The 19,257-nt window shown below is 34.6% G+C and overlaps 1 protein-coding gene across 21 annotated transcripts in view; it reads right to left on the bottom strand.

Annotated features, from left to right (window-relative positions):
* Positions 1 to 416: 416 nt before the first annotated feature.
* Positions 417 to 19,257, bottom strand: part of nrcam.S (neuronal cell adhesion molecule S homeolog) — a 132,659-nt gene continuing 113,818 nt past the window's right edge. For 10 of the 21 annotated variants that reach the window (XM_041588556.1, XM_041588560.1, XM_041588559.1 and 7 more), the window contains 7 exons: positions 18,957 to 18,992; positions 15,325 to 15,381; positions 14,204 to 14,317; positions 12,481 to 12,633; positions 7,322 to 7,453; positions 3,700 to 3,778; positions 417 to 3,460 (listed from right to left, as the gene is read on the bottom strand). In XM_041588556.1, coding sequence (XP_041444490.1) covers positions 3,223 to 3,460; positions 3,700 to 3,778; positions 7,322 to 7,453; positions 12,481 to 12,633; positions 14,204 to 14,317; positions 15,325 to 15,381; positions 18,957 to 18,992 — 809 coding nt within the window. In that variant the 3' untranslated portion in view covers positions 417 to 3,222. The remainder of the gene's footprint in view (positions 3,461 to 3,699; positions 3,779 to 7,321; positions 7,454 to 12,480; positions 12,634 to 14,203; positions 14,318 to 15,324; positions 15,382 to 18,956; positions 18,993 to 19,257) is intronic. The other 11 variants (XM_041588570.1, XM_041588571.1, XM_041588575.1 and 8 more) reach the window with 4 other exon arrangements.

Raw genomic sequence — 19,257 nt, 5'->3', positions numbered from 1 at the left:
TGTCAGAACTAATCTGATTGCATACCTTATCTGATTTATCAAGTCTTTCCCAATTAATGGTATTTGACAAAATAGCGGATGCTGACGAGATATTGGTCACTATATTTTTAAACTTATTCTAGAATGAGCATTAACATTTAATAGTTCTAGAGCACCTTGACAACTTTTACGTGGCGAAGTTTGGCATGAAAGGCTTTTGTGTTTTTTTCACTTGATAAATCCCAAATTTTTAGAGCTTATTAGAAAACCAGGAAAACACATTTTTCATGATCTGCGGAAAATGTTTTAATTTGATTGTTAGTATATGGCCCCCTATGTCTACCACATTTGTTCATTGGATTATTTTAACAGATTGATAGAATCAATTTATCCACTCCTATTACCGATAACAAAACACCAGATCACACAATCCGCAATTCAATTTTGAATACATTTATTGACATATAAAATGTGTATTGTCTTTTACACAAGAGACCTGTAGGTGAACCATACCATGCACAGTTTGTGTTAGCAGGTTACATTTCTTAGGGTTACTGATCAAGGGTCAAACATTTGTATGTGATATTTCACACTTGATTGAGTGTCCTTTAAAGTTCCTTGCTACATATGATATTAAAATTGAATTATATCACAGTGTTTTCCCTTAAAGTAAGACCACAGCTTCTACCAGAATTTTTCATTATAATTATTTTATTTGTATTTATTGTTCTCATTGTGCTTATAAAATTAAATAGCAATCTTTATTAGCACTTAATGGGGGTTCAGAGCTATGAACAATGCACAGATTTTTCTCATCTCTCGCGCTAGGGTTAAAAATGTAATAGTTAAGAAATGCAACAAAACCTGTATGCAGCTTCCAAACTTGGGCTTTCATTCTATAGTTTCTTTCTAGGAGGTAAAATACACTTATTGGCACAAGTTTGGGAATTCTGCAGCAAATGTAATAGTTCACTATGTCATTTTCACAGCAAAATATATGGATTTAGGAAGATGCCTTAAAATACCATGCACCCAGCTTGCTATATCATTTCTTACACAATACAACATAACCTTTTATATCTCTGTAACATCTAGAAGCATACAGCAGCTAAACTTTCATTATATTTACAAATTGAACAAAATATCTACATATAAAAGCTTACTTAAAATTAAACTTGATGCAAGTTATGAAAAAGCAATTTATTGGCAAATGAAACTCAGCATTGCTTCAACCATAGGTTGTCATATAATTTCATAGGGAGCTAAACAATAGTACTGGAATAGTTTATGCAAGATCCATGTCTCTCATGGACAGTAGCCACCCTCCTTTGCTTATTCCTGTTAGCGGCTTTCTCTGCCATGTTTGTATGTTGAATTTCATTTTTGGAGTGTTTCTAGCAACGGGATTGGAAAAAAAAATCTCCATATTTAAAAAATACCCAAAATATAAATATTAGAAGTATTTTTAGGAAAATGTCACTTCTCCCATTTATTTATATTATATTTGGTCTCAAAGAGAAACTGTCAATGCTACTAACTTGGCCACAAATAGTTGTGCATTTGAAATAATTATTTTTCATAAATAAGTTCATTAATTAACAGTTGTTGAGATAATAATGGTATATTAGCATGTTTTTCAGCCTCACATTTTATTCTGCTACAAATAATGCAACCATGTTGTTTAGTAATCACTAACTCATTCTAAAATCAACTGATAGGCCAGGTCAGGTCTAAAGAAAACATATTTAGACTGGAGAAAATGATTTTAGGGAGCACACATGTTTCACTGAGAGAAAGGCACCATTGGTAAGAGTGGTGGTTGTTTTACCTAATGTGGGTCGGTGATGCTGAAAGGTACACTGGGAGGTAAATTACTGTAACTTCAAGTTTATTTACTGATGTTCTTTTTCACCCTAAATTAATTTTGTAACTATAAGAAGCTCATGACTCTATCTTTAAATATCTCAACAACCGAAAAGAACAATAAATGCTATTTGTAATACAGCTTTAGCACAAATCCAGTTTAGTGGATATGTTTATCATCATGACAGTTCCTCTTTAAGGGAATTGAATTTATAATTGTTGACCAGTTACTGGTTAGTGGTTTTACGAAAAATGTTTGAGAAAAACATTGTTCTTTCCTCTTTAGGTACTCAAAGCCTGTTGTGCTTAAAATCCTTTTGCGTATGACGGGTCTTTGTGCTATAATCCGTATGCTGCTACTATAAACAGATCAGAACACAGTGTAAATGCAGCAGCAAACATTTAATATCCTATAGTCAATACATTTTTTCCATATTCTTTTTTTCTCTGTACAAATGAATATTTTATTTATGGCAATGATGATACTGCAGTTAACTAACCTGGTGTTACAACTAGCAGCAAACTTCCGAGGAGTAGTGCATTATGGAATGCATATCAAATAAAGGCACTGAACTGTATGATTATGAACATGTGAAGAAGATCATTCAGTTCCATCTTGCTTCAGTGACTGTGACATAAGAAATTCCACAATGCAAAGCATATGATTTTATGGACTCGTAACAACCTGGTTTAAACATGGTATACAAAATACAACACTGGTACATTATACTTTATAATTTAAAATAAGGGGAGCAGAGAGCATATATTTGGGTCTCATTAAGCATCAGCAAATGCAAGTGTCATACTTAAATTAATTTGCCATCATATATATTTATATATATATATATATATTTATATAGATTTCTTGTCTTTTAAAAAAAAGACATTATAGATATACAATAAAGTCACCAACTTCACCAACAATGTCAACCGAGACATTGAAGCTCTGTACATTGTAATACTACATTAAAACTGACAACGGACTCCATACCAGGTGTCTGACTGAGGACTGCTTAACAAAGAATCAAACCATTTTGGACACACACTTGTTTGTCTGTGAAATGTGCATCAAACCATGCATTAATACATATTAAGGAGATAGCATTTAAAAAAAATGTTTTCTGTTGATTCGTCATCCATTTCCACAGCCTTTAAAAAAATAAAAATCACATATGCCATGAATAAAAATATTCCATGTTGTACTGTTTTTTTTTTTCCACACAGACATCCAGTACCAATTGAACATGTGCAATGTACATGTAAATTGTTGCTCGGGTCTTGAATATTCTTCCATGTTGTGTTTTTTCCATTTAACCTTATGATGATTGGGTGCAATTACATACAAGTTTGGAGCAGAAACGTATGACCATATTCTGGTAACTAAACAAAGGAATTCATAGCATTGACTGGGGATGGAGCTTCAGAGCTTTCATTGCCTTCTACAGGCTCTTTTTCTTTCTTCCCACTATATTGTCCAATAAAAGAGCCATCTTCATTAAATTGTCCATTTACTCCTTCTCCATAGTCAACCAAACTATCATCACTGTCATCCTTTTTCACAGTTCTGTCTGATGGAGTGCGACTGTCTTTTTTAAGCGGTTTGTGGTCTTCTGCATCACTGTGAGGAAAGAACAACACTGCTGAGTGAAAGGCATTATCTCTTATCTCCTATAACACTCACTAAAGCCTGACCATCAATACAGGATTAAGGACTTCATGGTGGTAGATTGACTAATGAAATGTATCCTTATACAAAACCAAGCCAAGCTCTTTTCATCCCTGGAAACCAATATGAGGAAAGAAACGTTTGTCCAAGTGCTTCTTCATTTAAAATTAAATAGAATTTATGTAGTTTACCTGTATTCACCAAAAGTCCCATCATCCTCTTTCATGGGCTGTATTTCTGGATCTGCATGAGCATCTTCTTTTTCTTTGACTTCAGATACATAATAAAACATTTTGATATTTACTTTACATGTACATACAACTTACATGCAAATACAATAGAATTTTATGTGTGTGCCGATGTTCTTTTTATCATGATAATCTTCAATTTCTACTACAGTATTAATGCTAGTACAGGAGACTGCAAAATCCTGTTTAAGGAATAAGATGCTTAATTATGGGTAGCTTTATGCCTTAAGCTACAAAACTAAAGAAGCCCCAACTTCTAATGTAACAGAGCCTGATGTTATACGGAACCACACAGCTAGGGAGGATTTATAGCAGCTTCAGAAGTAATCTCTCTATGCTTCTCTGCTCAGCACTATCACTCCTGTCACAACTAGTAATAGACATAAGCAAAAAAAGCATCAGGGAATGACTTTTGCATCAGTAGTTTTCAAGGGGTACTCCTATTTAAAATTCATTATAATAGCTGTGTAAAACTGTATATATGTATAATTTTATTTATATAGCTCAATATGTATTCAAACCAGTGTATGTCTGTGAAGGTTCTCATTCATCCAGGTCATGGTATATCTATAGTAATAAGTAAGTTCAGCTCGACTTGCTATATTTTCTTTATCCTTGAAGATGTTTCGCTAGTCATCAAACCGCCTTTCTCAATTCAGAATGTTCTGTACAAAAATATTTACATATATATACCCTGTACAATTGCTCCCAAAGCCATTCCAGATGTAGATATCATTGCAGCCACTGAAGCCTCAATCCATAACAACAAAGTACCACAAAATGAGGCTAAACATCTTCACCTTAAAGTGTCTGCTGCCCTAGCCAATGCTAGAAAGGAAGCCTCTGACCGCTCAAAAAAGACTTGGATATCACAATCCTGTCCCCTGATAAAGGAAAATGTGCAGTTGTACTTAATAAATCGGACTACCCTGCAAAGTTGACCAAGCTTCTAAGTGACAACAACACATATGAAGGTCTAAGAAGGGACCAACCAAGAGTTACAGGAAAAATGTTATATACCTCTAAAAACAGCTGCAAAAAGACAAATATATCGGTCTGAACATATCATCACCTCTACCCTGGTGAAACGCCACTGTGCAAATATGGACTGCCTAAGATACATAAGGAAGGGACAAGTCTCAGACCAATTGTCAGCAGCATTAACTCTGTGACCTACAACGTGGCCAAATACCTAGTCAACATCCTAGCCCCTTTAGTTGGAAATACAGAGCATCACATGCAAAGTCCAAGGTTTAGTACTGAACACAGAATAAACTATGGTGTCCTATGATGTTACTTCCCTTTTTACATGCAAACCCAGATGCAGTTGAAACTGTGAAAAAACATTTGATACAAGACAACATCCTTGGCAACAGAACTTAACCCAGATTAAGTGTCTTCTTTGAAGCAATTGAATTCTTAATGAATCAGATGAAAATTAAGCGTAGGACTGGCCAGATATGGGATGACTTTGACGTAGTTGGCCAGCTTAAATATATTGCAATATATGGACAAACAATCCCTGTGTTGTTTAAAGGGTAAGGCATTTTTTAGTAGCAGTATGCACAAAATGTCGCTGTCTTAAATATATTGATAATGGGTTGAGTGCAGAGGACCTCTTGTAGTTGACTAAGTGTCTTCTTTATTATTTCAAGTACAAGGATACATTCTACAGAGAGAAGCATGACTGCACCATGGGATCACCAGTTTCGCCCATTGTAGCAAACCTGTACATGGAGGAAGTGGAAAGAAAAGCTCTGGGTACTGAAATGACATCCAGTCATTGGTTCAGGTACGTAGATGACACTTGGATTAAGTTACACATGCAAGAGGTACAAATTTTCACTGAACACATCAACACAGTGGACCACAACATGAATTTTACATGTGAAGATGCAAGATAACGCACTGGCTTTTTTGGACTGCCTGGTAAGAGTCAGAGAGGGTGGAAAGCTGGAAATAGAGGTCTATGGGAAAATATCACAAAAGGACCAGTAAATGCTATTTGAATCCCACCATTAGATCACAAACTGGGGGGTTATCAGCACAGAGGCTCAAAAATATTTGAAACACCTCAGATGCGGGCATCTAGACTGGGCCTTTGTTAAAACCGAGAGAATGAGAAAGAACAACACCAAAACTAATAGGGAAGGTGAAAAGCAGGACAGATGAAAAAACTTGGTCCTACCATATGTATGTATGTATGTATGTATGTATGTATGTATGTATGTATGTATGTATGTATGTATGCAGTGCAGTGAGGAATGCTCAGAGTGGGGGAAACTGAACAAGTGTTACACAACCGTATGGTGCAACACAGAATAGCCAGCTCCACTGGTCAGGACTCAGCTGTGTACCTACACTTAAACAGCAAAGGACACATGTTTGAAGACTGCCATGTTCACATTCTGGACAAGGAGGAGGATTGGTTTAAAAGAGTTGTCAAAGAAGCCATATCATCATCATTTATTTATATAGCGCTGTCAAGATACGCAGTGCTTTATATATGTGAAAATGGAAAAAACAAGTTCAAACGGGGGGGGGGGGGTGCGGCACCTACTGTCTGCCACATACAGTGCTGTTTTAGCACCTCTCCCTGGATGGTCTAATAACACCTCATGACTCTAATCATACACTCAGCACCTTACCTCCATGAGGTCTCTGACCCCATGCTGGCTTTACTAAACAGCATTAGATTCCAGGGTATATTTAACAAAAAAAAAAATTTGGTGCTTCGGTAGTGCACTGAGTCTCTGGAAAGCAGAATCTATCACTTCACAATGGAACCAGGTAAGGGTGGTGTTGGTTTACACTGCATGTTTAAGGTATGTTGGGAAACTAGTGAAACAAGTATCATGATTTCTTCTCAAGCTGTGAAAATTAGTATGTTTGTATAGAGAAAATACATTTATATTTTGTTAAAAGTTCATAAAGTGTTTGTTTATGCAGTTTTTTTTTACACAAGTCCATCTGAAAGAGCTCATGTAAAAACAGGGGTATATTTTATCTTTAATGCAAATTAAATGAAATTAGGATCACATAAAATAAATTAAAAGCAAAAAGCACTACTTGTAATTCAAAAATAGAGCAATGTCCACTTTTAGAGTTACTGATGGCAGCTCTTGAATTCATTCATGCTAATTAATTAATTCATTAACTCGATTAATGCTAGGATTATTACTATTCACTTTTCCCTTTACTTTTATTTATTACAATAAATTTGATAGAAATGGTAAGTAAAAATGTTGCCTTGCAGCACTTATGAAGCCAGCGCAAGTACATGGTGTCAAGCTTTTGGAATATCAAAGGTGATATTACCATGGTTTGTCTTTTCTGATGCAAAAGGTGCTCCAAACTTTGTAACTTTTATCACATTATACACAAAACATTATATGGAACATAATATGGAACATGGAAACTGATGTTTGTGCAAAAGGAGAACTAACAAAAGCATTGCTTTCAATTTTAATCTCTTTGCAACTTTTGGGCCTATTTTCAACTGCTAAATAGACACAAATAATGTATTCAATATTCATTTTCAACATGTATTTCCAGAGCATCTTACCTGGATATTTACCACCTTTGTTTCTTCGGATGAAACAAACAATCAGCAAAACTAAAATAAGGAGCGCCACAGCACACATCAAACCAATGAACCATCCCTGGGTAGCTATGTCAACTTGTCGGCTTGCCATGGCTGCAAAATGGAATAGAAATGGATATTTTTAAGAAAAAACAAATATAAGAAAAATATTGTTTTAATCGGTGTTCACAGGTTCACACAATATCACAGGTTCCCTTAACAAAAATAGCGCCAAGGTAAAAAAAATGCACATTGTGTAATTAGTCAGTATTGTTATACCATGTTATTGCCATTAATATTATGTCATAAATCACAGAACTGAATTTATGACACAGATCTTGTGTTGTATATGTTGCTAACCAGATGAGCAAGAGGCAAGGCCTGATCCCCACAGTATTCCACCCCCGGATACTGTGTAATAAATAGAAGATGTTGGGTTGCTAGATCTGCACATAAAAACGGATAAGCTACTGAATAGAGAAAATAAGATGCTAAAAGTCAAATCGGTTTTCACGGTTTTGTGTTACATTTGGATTTCTCTGTTCTATATGTAACACTTTGCAGAAAAGCTAGCTCTCCAACTGTGTGTAAGCATATGAAGCCAAAGTTCAACACTCAAACGCTCAACACCACAAATGTAACGAGGAAGTAAAATAGATAAAACTAGAAAACCACAAGAAGTTTGCATTATTATGTAAAAATTACAATTTGTTACAGATGGAAAACAATTAGGGATGAGCAAATTTTTTTCGCCTTGTTTCGCCGAAAAAATGACACCCATAGACTTGTATGGCATTGTGTGTCAAAATAAAAAGACGCGCGTCAAACTTTTTTTGACGCCCATAGACTTTAGTCTATGGGCGTCGGCGACATTGCGCTGGCAGCGAATTTTTGGCAAAACAAAACGGGTCAAATTCAGCCATCCCTAAAAACAATCTAGTCAGTCTAGTTGCAGGGAAATAAAGAGCGTTTTTTTTTAATCTCTTTTTTTTCCCGATAACATATACAGTAACAATGGTAAAGCATTTATTATTTTCAATATAGTCATCATTATGGGGGAGGGAATGTTAGTCTAGGATAACGGTATTGAATTGTTTTCACCAGTACTACTATCTTTCATATTTGGTATTGTATTTATTACTATTGTCTGTCTTTCACGTTTGCATAAATATGTTCCATGGAACCCAAATTTGCATATGTTTCTCTATTGTATCTGCCAATAAAGCTGTTAAATACAAAAGATTCTGTGTCTGATTAATGCTTCCTACTATACCTTGAGTGTCAATGGTCTTTTGGAGCCAATATTTTGCCAAATTGATTCTTGCTACAGCTAAAATTTGCCCCATTAATGTATTCTAAGTTTTCTTAAGTTCTTTGGTTGGCCTAGCTAAAAGTGCTGTGGTAGGCTCGGGAGTAATAGGTTTATTAAATACAGTTCCAATTGTCTGAAAGATCTCTTTCCGATACATAACTGCTGTTATTTTTCGTTCTGCACTAACGAATTTTTAAGCTGGCCATAGATGTTGAGATTTTTAAAAGATCCGATCATCATTGTGAGACCACCATTATCTCGGAAAGATCGTATGATTGTACGAATTGTCCATCAACTAAAAAGACCAGGAAAACAAAGGGGAGCTGCCTGCTTGGCCCTGCAAACATAGATAGATTGCACTGGGACCGACAAAGATTTTTTAACATGGCCGATCAATTCCCTGACAGATGTCGGCCGAAAAATCGTAAGATGTTCGAATCCCACTAACCACACAATAATTTCGAAGGATTGGTCGGACTTCGCTAAAAGCGGTAGTTCGGCAAGAGAAATCTTTGCGTCTATGGGGACCTATAGGTGTGCACACCGGGGTTTGAAGGGTTTTACAGGGACTGTTTTGATGAATTGTCATAGTTACTGCAGTGTTAGCAGAATACTAATTGTCATAATATTGTTCATTTTCTAACCAATCCTCTCTTACAGCTGCAGCTGTTTAATAAAGTCAGGTTGTGCCTGTTGCACTGCCATCTTGTGTGCCTGGTTACTGGGGCCTTGGGGTGTCACCTGGTTAAGGAAAACAGACTCATATATACTACTGCCAACACCTATGGGTATGCTAACTTTATTAGGTGTAAAAAACACATAAGTAAAAGTTGTTGAGTCCCTATAGAAGAATTCAAGAGGTTTTCATATTTTTTTGCTACAAATTGTCAGAAAAAACTCTAAACTTTAAATAAATTCAGAGACAATTGTGGTTTTAGAGTTTGTGAGTTTAGTCATGGTTTCAAAGACCTCTGAAACAACTAAAATCTGACCTTTAATAATTAAGCCTTTAATAAATAAATAAACCTCTAACGGGGGAATGTAATAAAAATCGCTAACGGAAAAACTATTCACAATGCGAAAAGTTATGCCTTTGCGCGAACAAATTTTGCTTTGTGCGAATTTAATATAGCTTTTGCGAGCCCGGAAACTGTTTAGCGACCACTTCCGACAGTGAAAGACCGTTTGAGAATTTTATAGTTTGCACCAATGCGCAGTCAATGTAATAAAACTTCTTACTGAAAAAGTTGTTATGTTTGCTCCAAAAGATTACGACACCTTCAAGCACTTCTTATGAGTGCGCAATTAAAATTCGCAATGCGCAATTAAAATTCGCAATGCAATAACAGTTTAAGGAACAATATTACATTGCGAGATGTGGATTTTTAGTCGTATTGGTGCGAATTGTTTTGCTCTTTGCGACTTTTATTACATTCCCCTCTAAGAGTATTTAAGTAGATGAGTAGATCTAGATAAGTAGATCTATACTCTATACTTTAAAAAGAGCACATGCACACTATAAAATATCAATAAAAAGAGATATATAGAGAGAAATTGTATTTTATATATATATATATATATATATATATATATATATATATATATATATATATATCGTGTTCCTCATGCATTTCTTTAAATGTACACAGATCATGATAAAAAAGGCAGGATTTTATTTTAAAAACAAGAGATAGCCATTACTTTTCTGATCTATACTATTAAAACACAGCAACAAACATATTCCTTACAAACACAGACAGAGAAGGGGTTGCCTTTCCTACAGATAACCCCTATTCATAGACTGTCTCATGATTCTTTGTACAGATAAACTGAATTTTACCTTTGCTTTTCCATCTAAATCTTTTCCTATCTTCCTTTTGTAACCATTTATTTTGTAACCAAACTACATTCAAACAAAGCAATTTTGAAAATCAAAAATCTCACATATACTGTAAACATACACATTTAAAATGTTCTCAGTGGATACAGTATAAATATAGATTTGCACACAAAAATGTAATTTAATCCTAGAGAAGTGTAATTGAAATCTGTTGAGAGACAGAGTAAAAGTATGCTTTAGGCCATTATTACGCTTTATGTTTATAATACTAGTTCCAGAAAGCAAGCCCTGACAGAGCCAGCTTCAAGGTTATCATCACAATGACATATATATTTTATATGATATATATATTTTATATGATATATATGTATGTGTATATATATATATATATATATATATATATATATATATATATATATATATATATATATATATATATATACACACTTTTTACAGTAAATTAGACCAACATTGCAATAAAATAAAAATAAATTTGGGCTTCCCCATAAAATGAATACTTATGCAGAACATACAAGCCATCTATTGCTGGTATTCTTTTATGTTCATAATAAGCCTTTAGTGCCTGTAGACCCATTTAAGAAGTCCCTATGGGTGGTACCATTTCATTCACATTCATCATTGTTTATGCTAGCAAAGATGAATCATTATTTGCTTTATTCAACATTTAAAAATGATCCTTGTAATGGAAATCAGTCAGATTTCTACTATAAATCATTGTTTTTGAATAGGATGCAGGAGTGTAACTGCCCTTTGAGATATAAATCATTCCTATAGAGCATGTTATCAACAATGGAAGACTACTTTTCAAAGCTCTAACATAGATAAATCATTTTAATACAGAAATGCAACTGGTGTGTATTATAATGTTTATAAATGAAGTGACACATATAAAGAACATCAATAAAAGACCCTCTGACATTCATAAATAATCTTGCCTGCTCACAAAAAGAAAACTACATTGCCAGACCTTGGAAGGAGAACAATTTGGGATTAAGGAATCCATTCTAGAGAATTCAAATGAAGGAGGACACCTTTAGATTTTAAAATCAGTTCTAAATAATTAAGTTGGAAGACACTTTGGGATTAATCATCACTAGAAAATTTAAATAGAGAACACCTATAGATTGGGTAATTAAAGAACGTGTATTCATAAACACAGGTTTAACAAAGGTTGAATTGATATTACTAAAATGTTCCTGGAATTCATCAAATTTACAAATTTTTACAGACTAGAAAAGAATATTTGCCAGAACTGTTCATTTTTGTATTAGGATTTTGCTCCAAACTTCCCACACTGCCTTTTTCATCAGGTTAGAGCAGTCAAATTCTATGAGTATAAATCTTGAGAGGGTGCAACTAATTATATAAAGGAGGCTCTTTTATATTTCATATGTCCAGGGATTCTTCATCCTTTTCTGTTTGTGGCACTGACATTCAAAAAAACAATTTATATTTCAGAAAGATGGTGTCAATCTAGCCAATCAACTGTAAACAGCTATATTCTATACTAATTCACTCAGTCTTGAAAATAAACACTAGAAAATTATGACAAATGTAATAAAAATGCTTTCATGGTAATACAAATACATGTTTTTAATGCCTTTGCACTTTCAAATCAATATACTATTAATATTTTTGTGCCCATAAAGCAGATAAAGGTTGATGCTTTGCAATAAAAAACAATACCCATCAACAAAGGTGTGTAGCAAAATACACTTTGTTATTCTACACCATGCTATACCAGCCATCACCCTCTAAAGATTTTTTGTAGACATTGATTAATTAATGTGGACAATTTTTTGATGTATAAAAGTGATGCGAAACACCTGTTTTTATGACAGATTTTTACACTTGGGTACACAACTGCACAAAATCATTCCAAATCTCAATAGATATGTAAAACATCTCAATGCATTCAAATTGGTGTGTATTTTGTATGAGGCAAGGAACACTGCATAATTGCCTCACCTGGACCTGTCTGAAAGGAATCTTCAGAAAACCCATAATCAGAGAATTCATCAGCAACAACTCGAACTTTATATGATGTTCCAGGAATTAAACCTTTTAATACATAGAAGCTCCGAGTATCATTTATAAATTCTTTTTTCCAATCTTCTTTGCCTAAAAGAGTTTCAGGAAAACATATTGGAAAAACTCATGCTGTGAGCTGCTCCTGTCTAATTATGGATGGATCTTCTTGCATAGGGCAAAGTACTAACACATTGAAATGCATAAACAAAACTAAAATAACACATACATTATTACCTTCCAAACAACCACAAAACAATCATGTCAAATTTCAACAATTTACTAAAACTGGAAAACTAGGTTTATTAAGTGGAAAATAAATGTAAAAGGTAGATACTGTACAAAACTGTACAGAAATACGTGTGTTTTCTTGATTAGGTTGTGAAAGTTTTGTGCCTATTTTATTGGCTTACCTGTCTTCTACAGACCCACCTACAAACCAGCTTATAAAAACTTCTGAAATGTATATTTCCACTGAATAGACCAAAGATCCTCAGTTGCTGCAGTTTTAAAAATATCCTCACATGCACTCTTGACTTGCTCCAAGTGATGTTTCTGTTTACTAATTCTGTCCCCTAATCCTCATTCGGTATTTCCAGTGTTCTCAGGCTACTTCGTAAAAATCCCCAAAAGGCTACACTATAAAGAGCCAATATTTCCTCATCTTTCCAATTGTATTTACTTTTTTATTTTTATACCATAGCTTCTATGATGGTGTCACTGACTTGCAGTTACAGTTTTGCTGAAGCTGCCTTTGTCTTAGTCTGGCTAGATACAGTCTTCTTTATCACTTCCCTTAGCTCACCAATTGAGTTCTAGTCCTCTGCAAAGAAGCCACAAGAGGACATAGATAAGCAGCCTGACAACATGGTCTTAAGGTGGCCACAGACGACAAACGAGCCGATCTTTCCCTGATATGCCACTAACACGCATGGCTATATGGGGGGTAATCTGAACGTTCGGCCCTATGGCCGAACAATCGGATTACGATGAGAGCGCAATGGGCTCCGGCGGGACAAAATCAAACCTGTCTGACCAAATGACAGATCTCCACCAGACGGAAAATGTCGGGACTCTCCACACACAGTCCGAAAATCTTACGAATCCTCGATTAGTACGATAGGATCTTTGCGTCTATGTCCACTGAACATATGGTTCATTTAATTGTGTTGCCTATAGGACACACCAGGGTAAACTACCAATGTTTGCTCAAAGCCTATATAGAGATACCATTCATCTATAGAAACTAATTTAAGGGTAGAGTTACCTTTTTGAACTTCTCTATTTGAAAAGCAATTGGTATAACAGAACATATGGTTCTTCGTCTGATTATTTTAAGTATAACTACCTGGCATCCTTGAAAACACGTGAAAGAACATTACTATTGTGTATTCTAGCTGAAATTTCATTTATATTAAATTAAAAACATTTGTGATTTTATATTAGATGTCTCAATTAAGTTTTCTATTATAGCATGCTTCTCTAGGAACTAAAACATCACATGCTAATATATTTTACTGTGCTGCTAATATGAAAACATTTTGTAATTCATACTAGCTACTTTAAATTGCATGCACTAGTGTTTTTCTTTGCTATACAACATAAAATATATTTATATATATATTTATGAGGGGATTTTACAATTATTAGTGCATCTTCTTACTTATTTCTACATATTTAATATAGAACTTCACTTCTGGACCCTCATAATCCCAAATGATTGTAGCAGACGTTTCAGCTGATGTTATATTCTTGATCCTTGGAAGGAAGGGCCGAACTGAACAGCAAGAAAGACAAGAGAATCAACCATAACTTATTTTATCATAAAAATGTGGGTCAGTTCTGGGTATATGCAATATTTCAGATCAAGATCTGTAACCCACTTAAAGTTCAGTAAAAACAAGTAAGTTAAAAACAGCCAGAATGACATGTGGCCAATTTGAAATGGAACATCCATTCACCCATCCTCTGTGTATTTTTCTCCATCAAACAATACTAGAATGGGTGCATTGATACATTCTGAGATGGATGCTCCATTTAAAGCTTCTCCATCTTTGAGGCATATTTACAAAAGTGTGAATTTTCTCTTCACCTAACTTCACTAAAGTTCACCTGACTTCACAACACATCTCCGTATTTACTAAAAAAAAATCACAAGTTCACTTTTTCAAGAGAAATATGGTGAATTTTCTCCTAAAGAAAATTCTCTGTAAAAAGTCATCAGTATATTCCCCCATACATGAGTAGTGGGGAAAGTTCTCTAGAGAATTTTCACTCGAGAATTTTTGCCAGGGAAAAAGTAGCATGGAAAGGGTGATATTGATCGTGATTTAAAAGTGGCTGCTCTATCTTTATAATGGGAGTTTGCCAGCCTGTCCTGGCGAAGTACACTTTGGCCAAAACGGTAACAAAAAATTACTTAATTTTCACCAGTTGAAAATTCCCCACAAATGGTTTTTCGCTAGTGAATTGTCTTACTCTTTTAGTAAATTGACAAATTTGCTGCGAAAAAAATAAAATAATTCAATTCGCTCTTTAGAAAACGCGCCACTTTATGTAAACAATTATTTTGTGAAGTGTTATTTTTAATGTTGGCATGACATTTTACCCCACTAAAGGTGATTTCTGGGGAAAGCTGAGCATTTATAAAAATTGGGCTGCGATGCTTGAATAAGAAAAAAATCATCCAAGAATCTACATTCAAACAACATAATATTGTCATACATGGGCATCCAGCTTCTACACAGTTAAGAGGTAATATAGTTAGAAAGTGAAAGACAGTACCCTTGTAGTAAGTTGGAGAAACAGTGTGCGTGACAGGTGAATGAGCAGAAAGAGTTTCTGCAATATCCAACATCACCGAGGGAAAAGAAAGAGGCAGAGAAAGAGAATGATTAGCGTTATTAATGAATATTATTTCACGGACTCAACTTTCCATTCATGCATCTCTTGCAAACTTGCAAAATAGATTAAGCTAATTAAAATTATAATTACATTCATGCAAACCTGTTTAATGACTAATTACTTATCAATCATCAATGTAAAATAACTTTTATACATGTGTTATTGTAAGGCTTGTATGAATAATATTTGTGAAACAGAAAATATAAAAATGTTTTCACAAATTTGAGGCCAATATAGTAAAAGCTTCATTAAATTTCCTTCACCTGGTTCAGAGAGAGGCAATGCCTGTTTCATTTTTCTGGCAAAGCACATGCGCAGTGGACAAAGAAATGCAAGCCACACTTACACCTAACAGTACCCCTAATAATGTGTGCATCACCTCAGAGTGCATGGTGAAAAACCATAAAATACTACGGGTGCTATGCTACTTAATGATATGATTGTGATCTCAGACAATACGTGGATAAGGACCATTACTTATAGGGCCAATATTTCCCATGATGTCTCCATGATAACAAAGGTCAGGCAAAGAAGCAAAAGGAACAGTTCTACTATTTTCAAGAAGATAGGTCGAGCACATGTATTCCTCAGTGCTAAGTACTTAGCTTTACCTTTTCTTTCTGCAGAATAAAATTACAGCCTATAAATGATAATTGTTTTAATGATTAGATTCAATTACAGAATTTATGCTAAATAAAGGGTTTTACAGTAATAGTTTATAATAAATTAAATACAGGGTTACATTGTGAATTTATAATATTGTTAGTTCTGGGGCAGAACAAGGTCTCAATAGTTTGTACTGCTGCCTTGATGGACTCAAGTTCCGATTTCAATTCATAGCCAGCCCAAGTAGTGCTGGACCCCAAAGCAATACAAAATGGCCTGGTGCACTACCCACTCAACCACCCACACTACAAAAAAAACACTATTTTACAAATACAATACAAAACAAAGGCATTGTTAATTAATATAGTAGGACTCATTTATGAGCCACAGCCACAGTTGTTGCCACACAATAATGTACAAACTGAACTCTTCCATAAGTCCACTTAGCAGACTGGGACATGACATACTGTACAACAATGATTTCCAAATTGTGGGCTGGAAGAGTTCAATCTAAACAAATGCCCATAATGAATATATAGTATTTGGGTAGAATGACTACTTTCTGTCTATTACTCTTGGAAACAATCCTGAAAGCCAGTTAGAGCAAGAATGAAGATAAAAAACATGATGTCTTAGATATTCTTGGAACTATGAACTTTCATAAATGTATGCATAATCCCTATTTTCATACGTATCATACATATATGTTTTCTCACACAAGCCCACAAAAATTTCAGCTATTTCACACAATGCATAATATATAATTAATGCAACATATAATCATTCTATTTGCATACTAAGCCCAATGAGGACTAACAGTACCCAATTTGGCCAATTATTACAATTATTACAAATCAGCCCAACTACAACATGCAATGGAATTACTCTTTCCCTTAGTAAATATATTCCTCAACTCTGAAAAGCCAGCTTCACCAGAGTCTAAAGTAACACTGTATTACCACATAGCAATTTTAATTCATTCTTTTATTGCATTGCCATTTTTGGTTAACTTTACTATGTTGTCTAAGGGGTTACACAAACTGTCTCTATTACTAAATACTTTGTATGATTATTTGATTAATTGTGCTTATTCATAACAATGCTCTGTATTTTCTATTTGAAAAACCTTTCATAAAAATATTATCAAAAAAAGCATACAGTTGACCAATGAAGAGGAACATAACAAACTGCCTTATTATGATGTATCCACAGACACTCTGGCTCATCTACTGCATTTCTGATGAATAGTTGGTTTCCTACTGAATTAGTGAGGTCATGTAAAAATGTAAAACAAGGATATGATTCTTACCCCCATATGTAAGAACAGGCACTATGTTTGTCCAGGGGTAGAATCCCATAGCAACCAATAAGATGTTTTAAAACATGTGACCAATAAATGAGTCCTGCTGATTAGTTGCTATGGGTTACTGCAAACTGAGTGCCCTTTTTTACATATCCCCATTAATCATTTACAAATGTTTTAAGTAGCAAACAATTTCTCATGTCAAAGCAATCTAAAGTTAACTATACTGATTTAATACTGTATCTCAGCCCTGACAAAAAGAGAAGCATTATCACAGCCACATAAGCTGCACCATGCTAAGAGATAATCTAATAAATAAGCATCTCTTCTTCTAAAGGCCCTATCAAATGCAGTTTGGCCACCCAACAAAGGCTTGTTTAGCTCAGTACAAAGGCCGTGGCATGAAAGGACTTTGCTGTTCTAGCAAAGTAGTTGGCTGTATTTTGTATATGCCAAAAGGATAACAGTTCTACCAGCATTTTATTATTCCACAGGCTTCTCAGCAAAGTGCAAGTATGGCATTTACATATAAATAAATATAAATGTTTGTGGTAACACTGGACAAAACACATGTATACAGTATTTATGGGAAGCTAAAGGCACATGTAGAAATTGTTTTTTGTTGTCATATAATATTACACAGATCAAATCACACAGAACACATTGCTCTCAATTACCCAGAGGATCGCAGTGGTTCAATTACTGGGCAAAGATGCCCTAGTGCAGATAAACCAAAGCATCCATTCATAAATGATTTTAGTCCATTCAAATCTTTGACAAAACACTTGCAGGAGTAACACTCAAAGGAAACCATATACTTACCATCTGTTAAAGGCAAGTATTTGATAGAGGGCCCCTTGCATTGGAGCACACTATGCTGTATACCTTGCACTTAGAGCACTAAAAAAGCTGCAATGGGAGAACTGGCATGCAGTGCTAGCAGATGGATACCCTAGATAAATGCAAGTAGGTGCATGCTGTTTTAATGGGTGCAGTTTTTTTGATGTGCCAAGTGATCATGAATGGGCCTTGACATTTTAACATTATAAATATTTTCAAAGTCCAAAAACAAAATTAAGAAATCAGTGAAAACTCATTTTTTAAAAAAAATATGTTAAAAGTTGGTTAAGGTATATTAATAGTCAGCTTTACTTCTACATGATAACATCATAGCTATAATTCTGACTGAATCAAGATGCCAATACAATTTTTACAAATTACAGAAGTTATTTAAATAATAAAAAAAATCTTCAACTGGTTACTGCCCGGTAATCAATCAGTGGAAACCAAGAGAGCTGCAAAGCAGGAAGTAGAGTTCTGGCTATTATGTTAGACATCCAAACATCCAGCATTTATACATTACTTTTTTGACTAACTAACTATATTGAAAACAATTTTTATTCTATCTATTTACCCAGTTTTAATGTTTTACTGAACAATTCCTTTAACTACAGGGCAGACAACTGGTTTCTTGTAGCCAAGCACCTGCACATAAGCCAAGCACTCATTGCCAGCCATGTGAATCTGCATTCAACATTTGTTTTGCCATTCTGAAGTTTGCAAATGTCCACACTTTTATAAAACATGCAAATGTTACTTTTACCTTTGCCTGCACCCACAGCAGGTGGGGGAATACCAGCTTTAAATAAAAACAAAAGGACACATGATAAATTAGATGCTGCACGTGTAAGAATGTATGCACATAATCTAAATCTATCCCCTAACCACTGATGCTTAACATGAGCAGAAATGAATGAAGAAGCAACAGATTCTTCTTCTTCAAAATTAAGAATAACCCCTCTACCGGCTTTTAATTTGTCCTCATAAAACTTCAGCAAAAGGGTATTTAACTGAAGTATAAAGATGCAAAACATCTACTAAATACAGAGGATTTTCAGATGCAA

Source organism: Xenopus laevis, chromosome 3S (genome assembly GCF_017654675.1).
Source record: "Xenopus laevis strain J_2021 chromosome 3S, Xenopus_laevis_v10.1, whole genome shotgun sequence".
Classification (NCBI taxonomy): Eukaryota; Metazoa; Chordata; class Amphibia; order Anura; family Pipidae; genus Xenopus; species Xenopus laevis.
The sequence above is the reverse complement of the archived record's forward strand: the minus strand, read 5'-3'. Positions and strand labels throughout refer to the sequence as shown.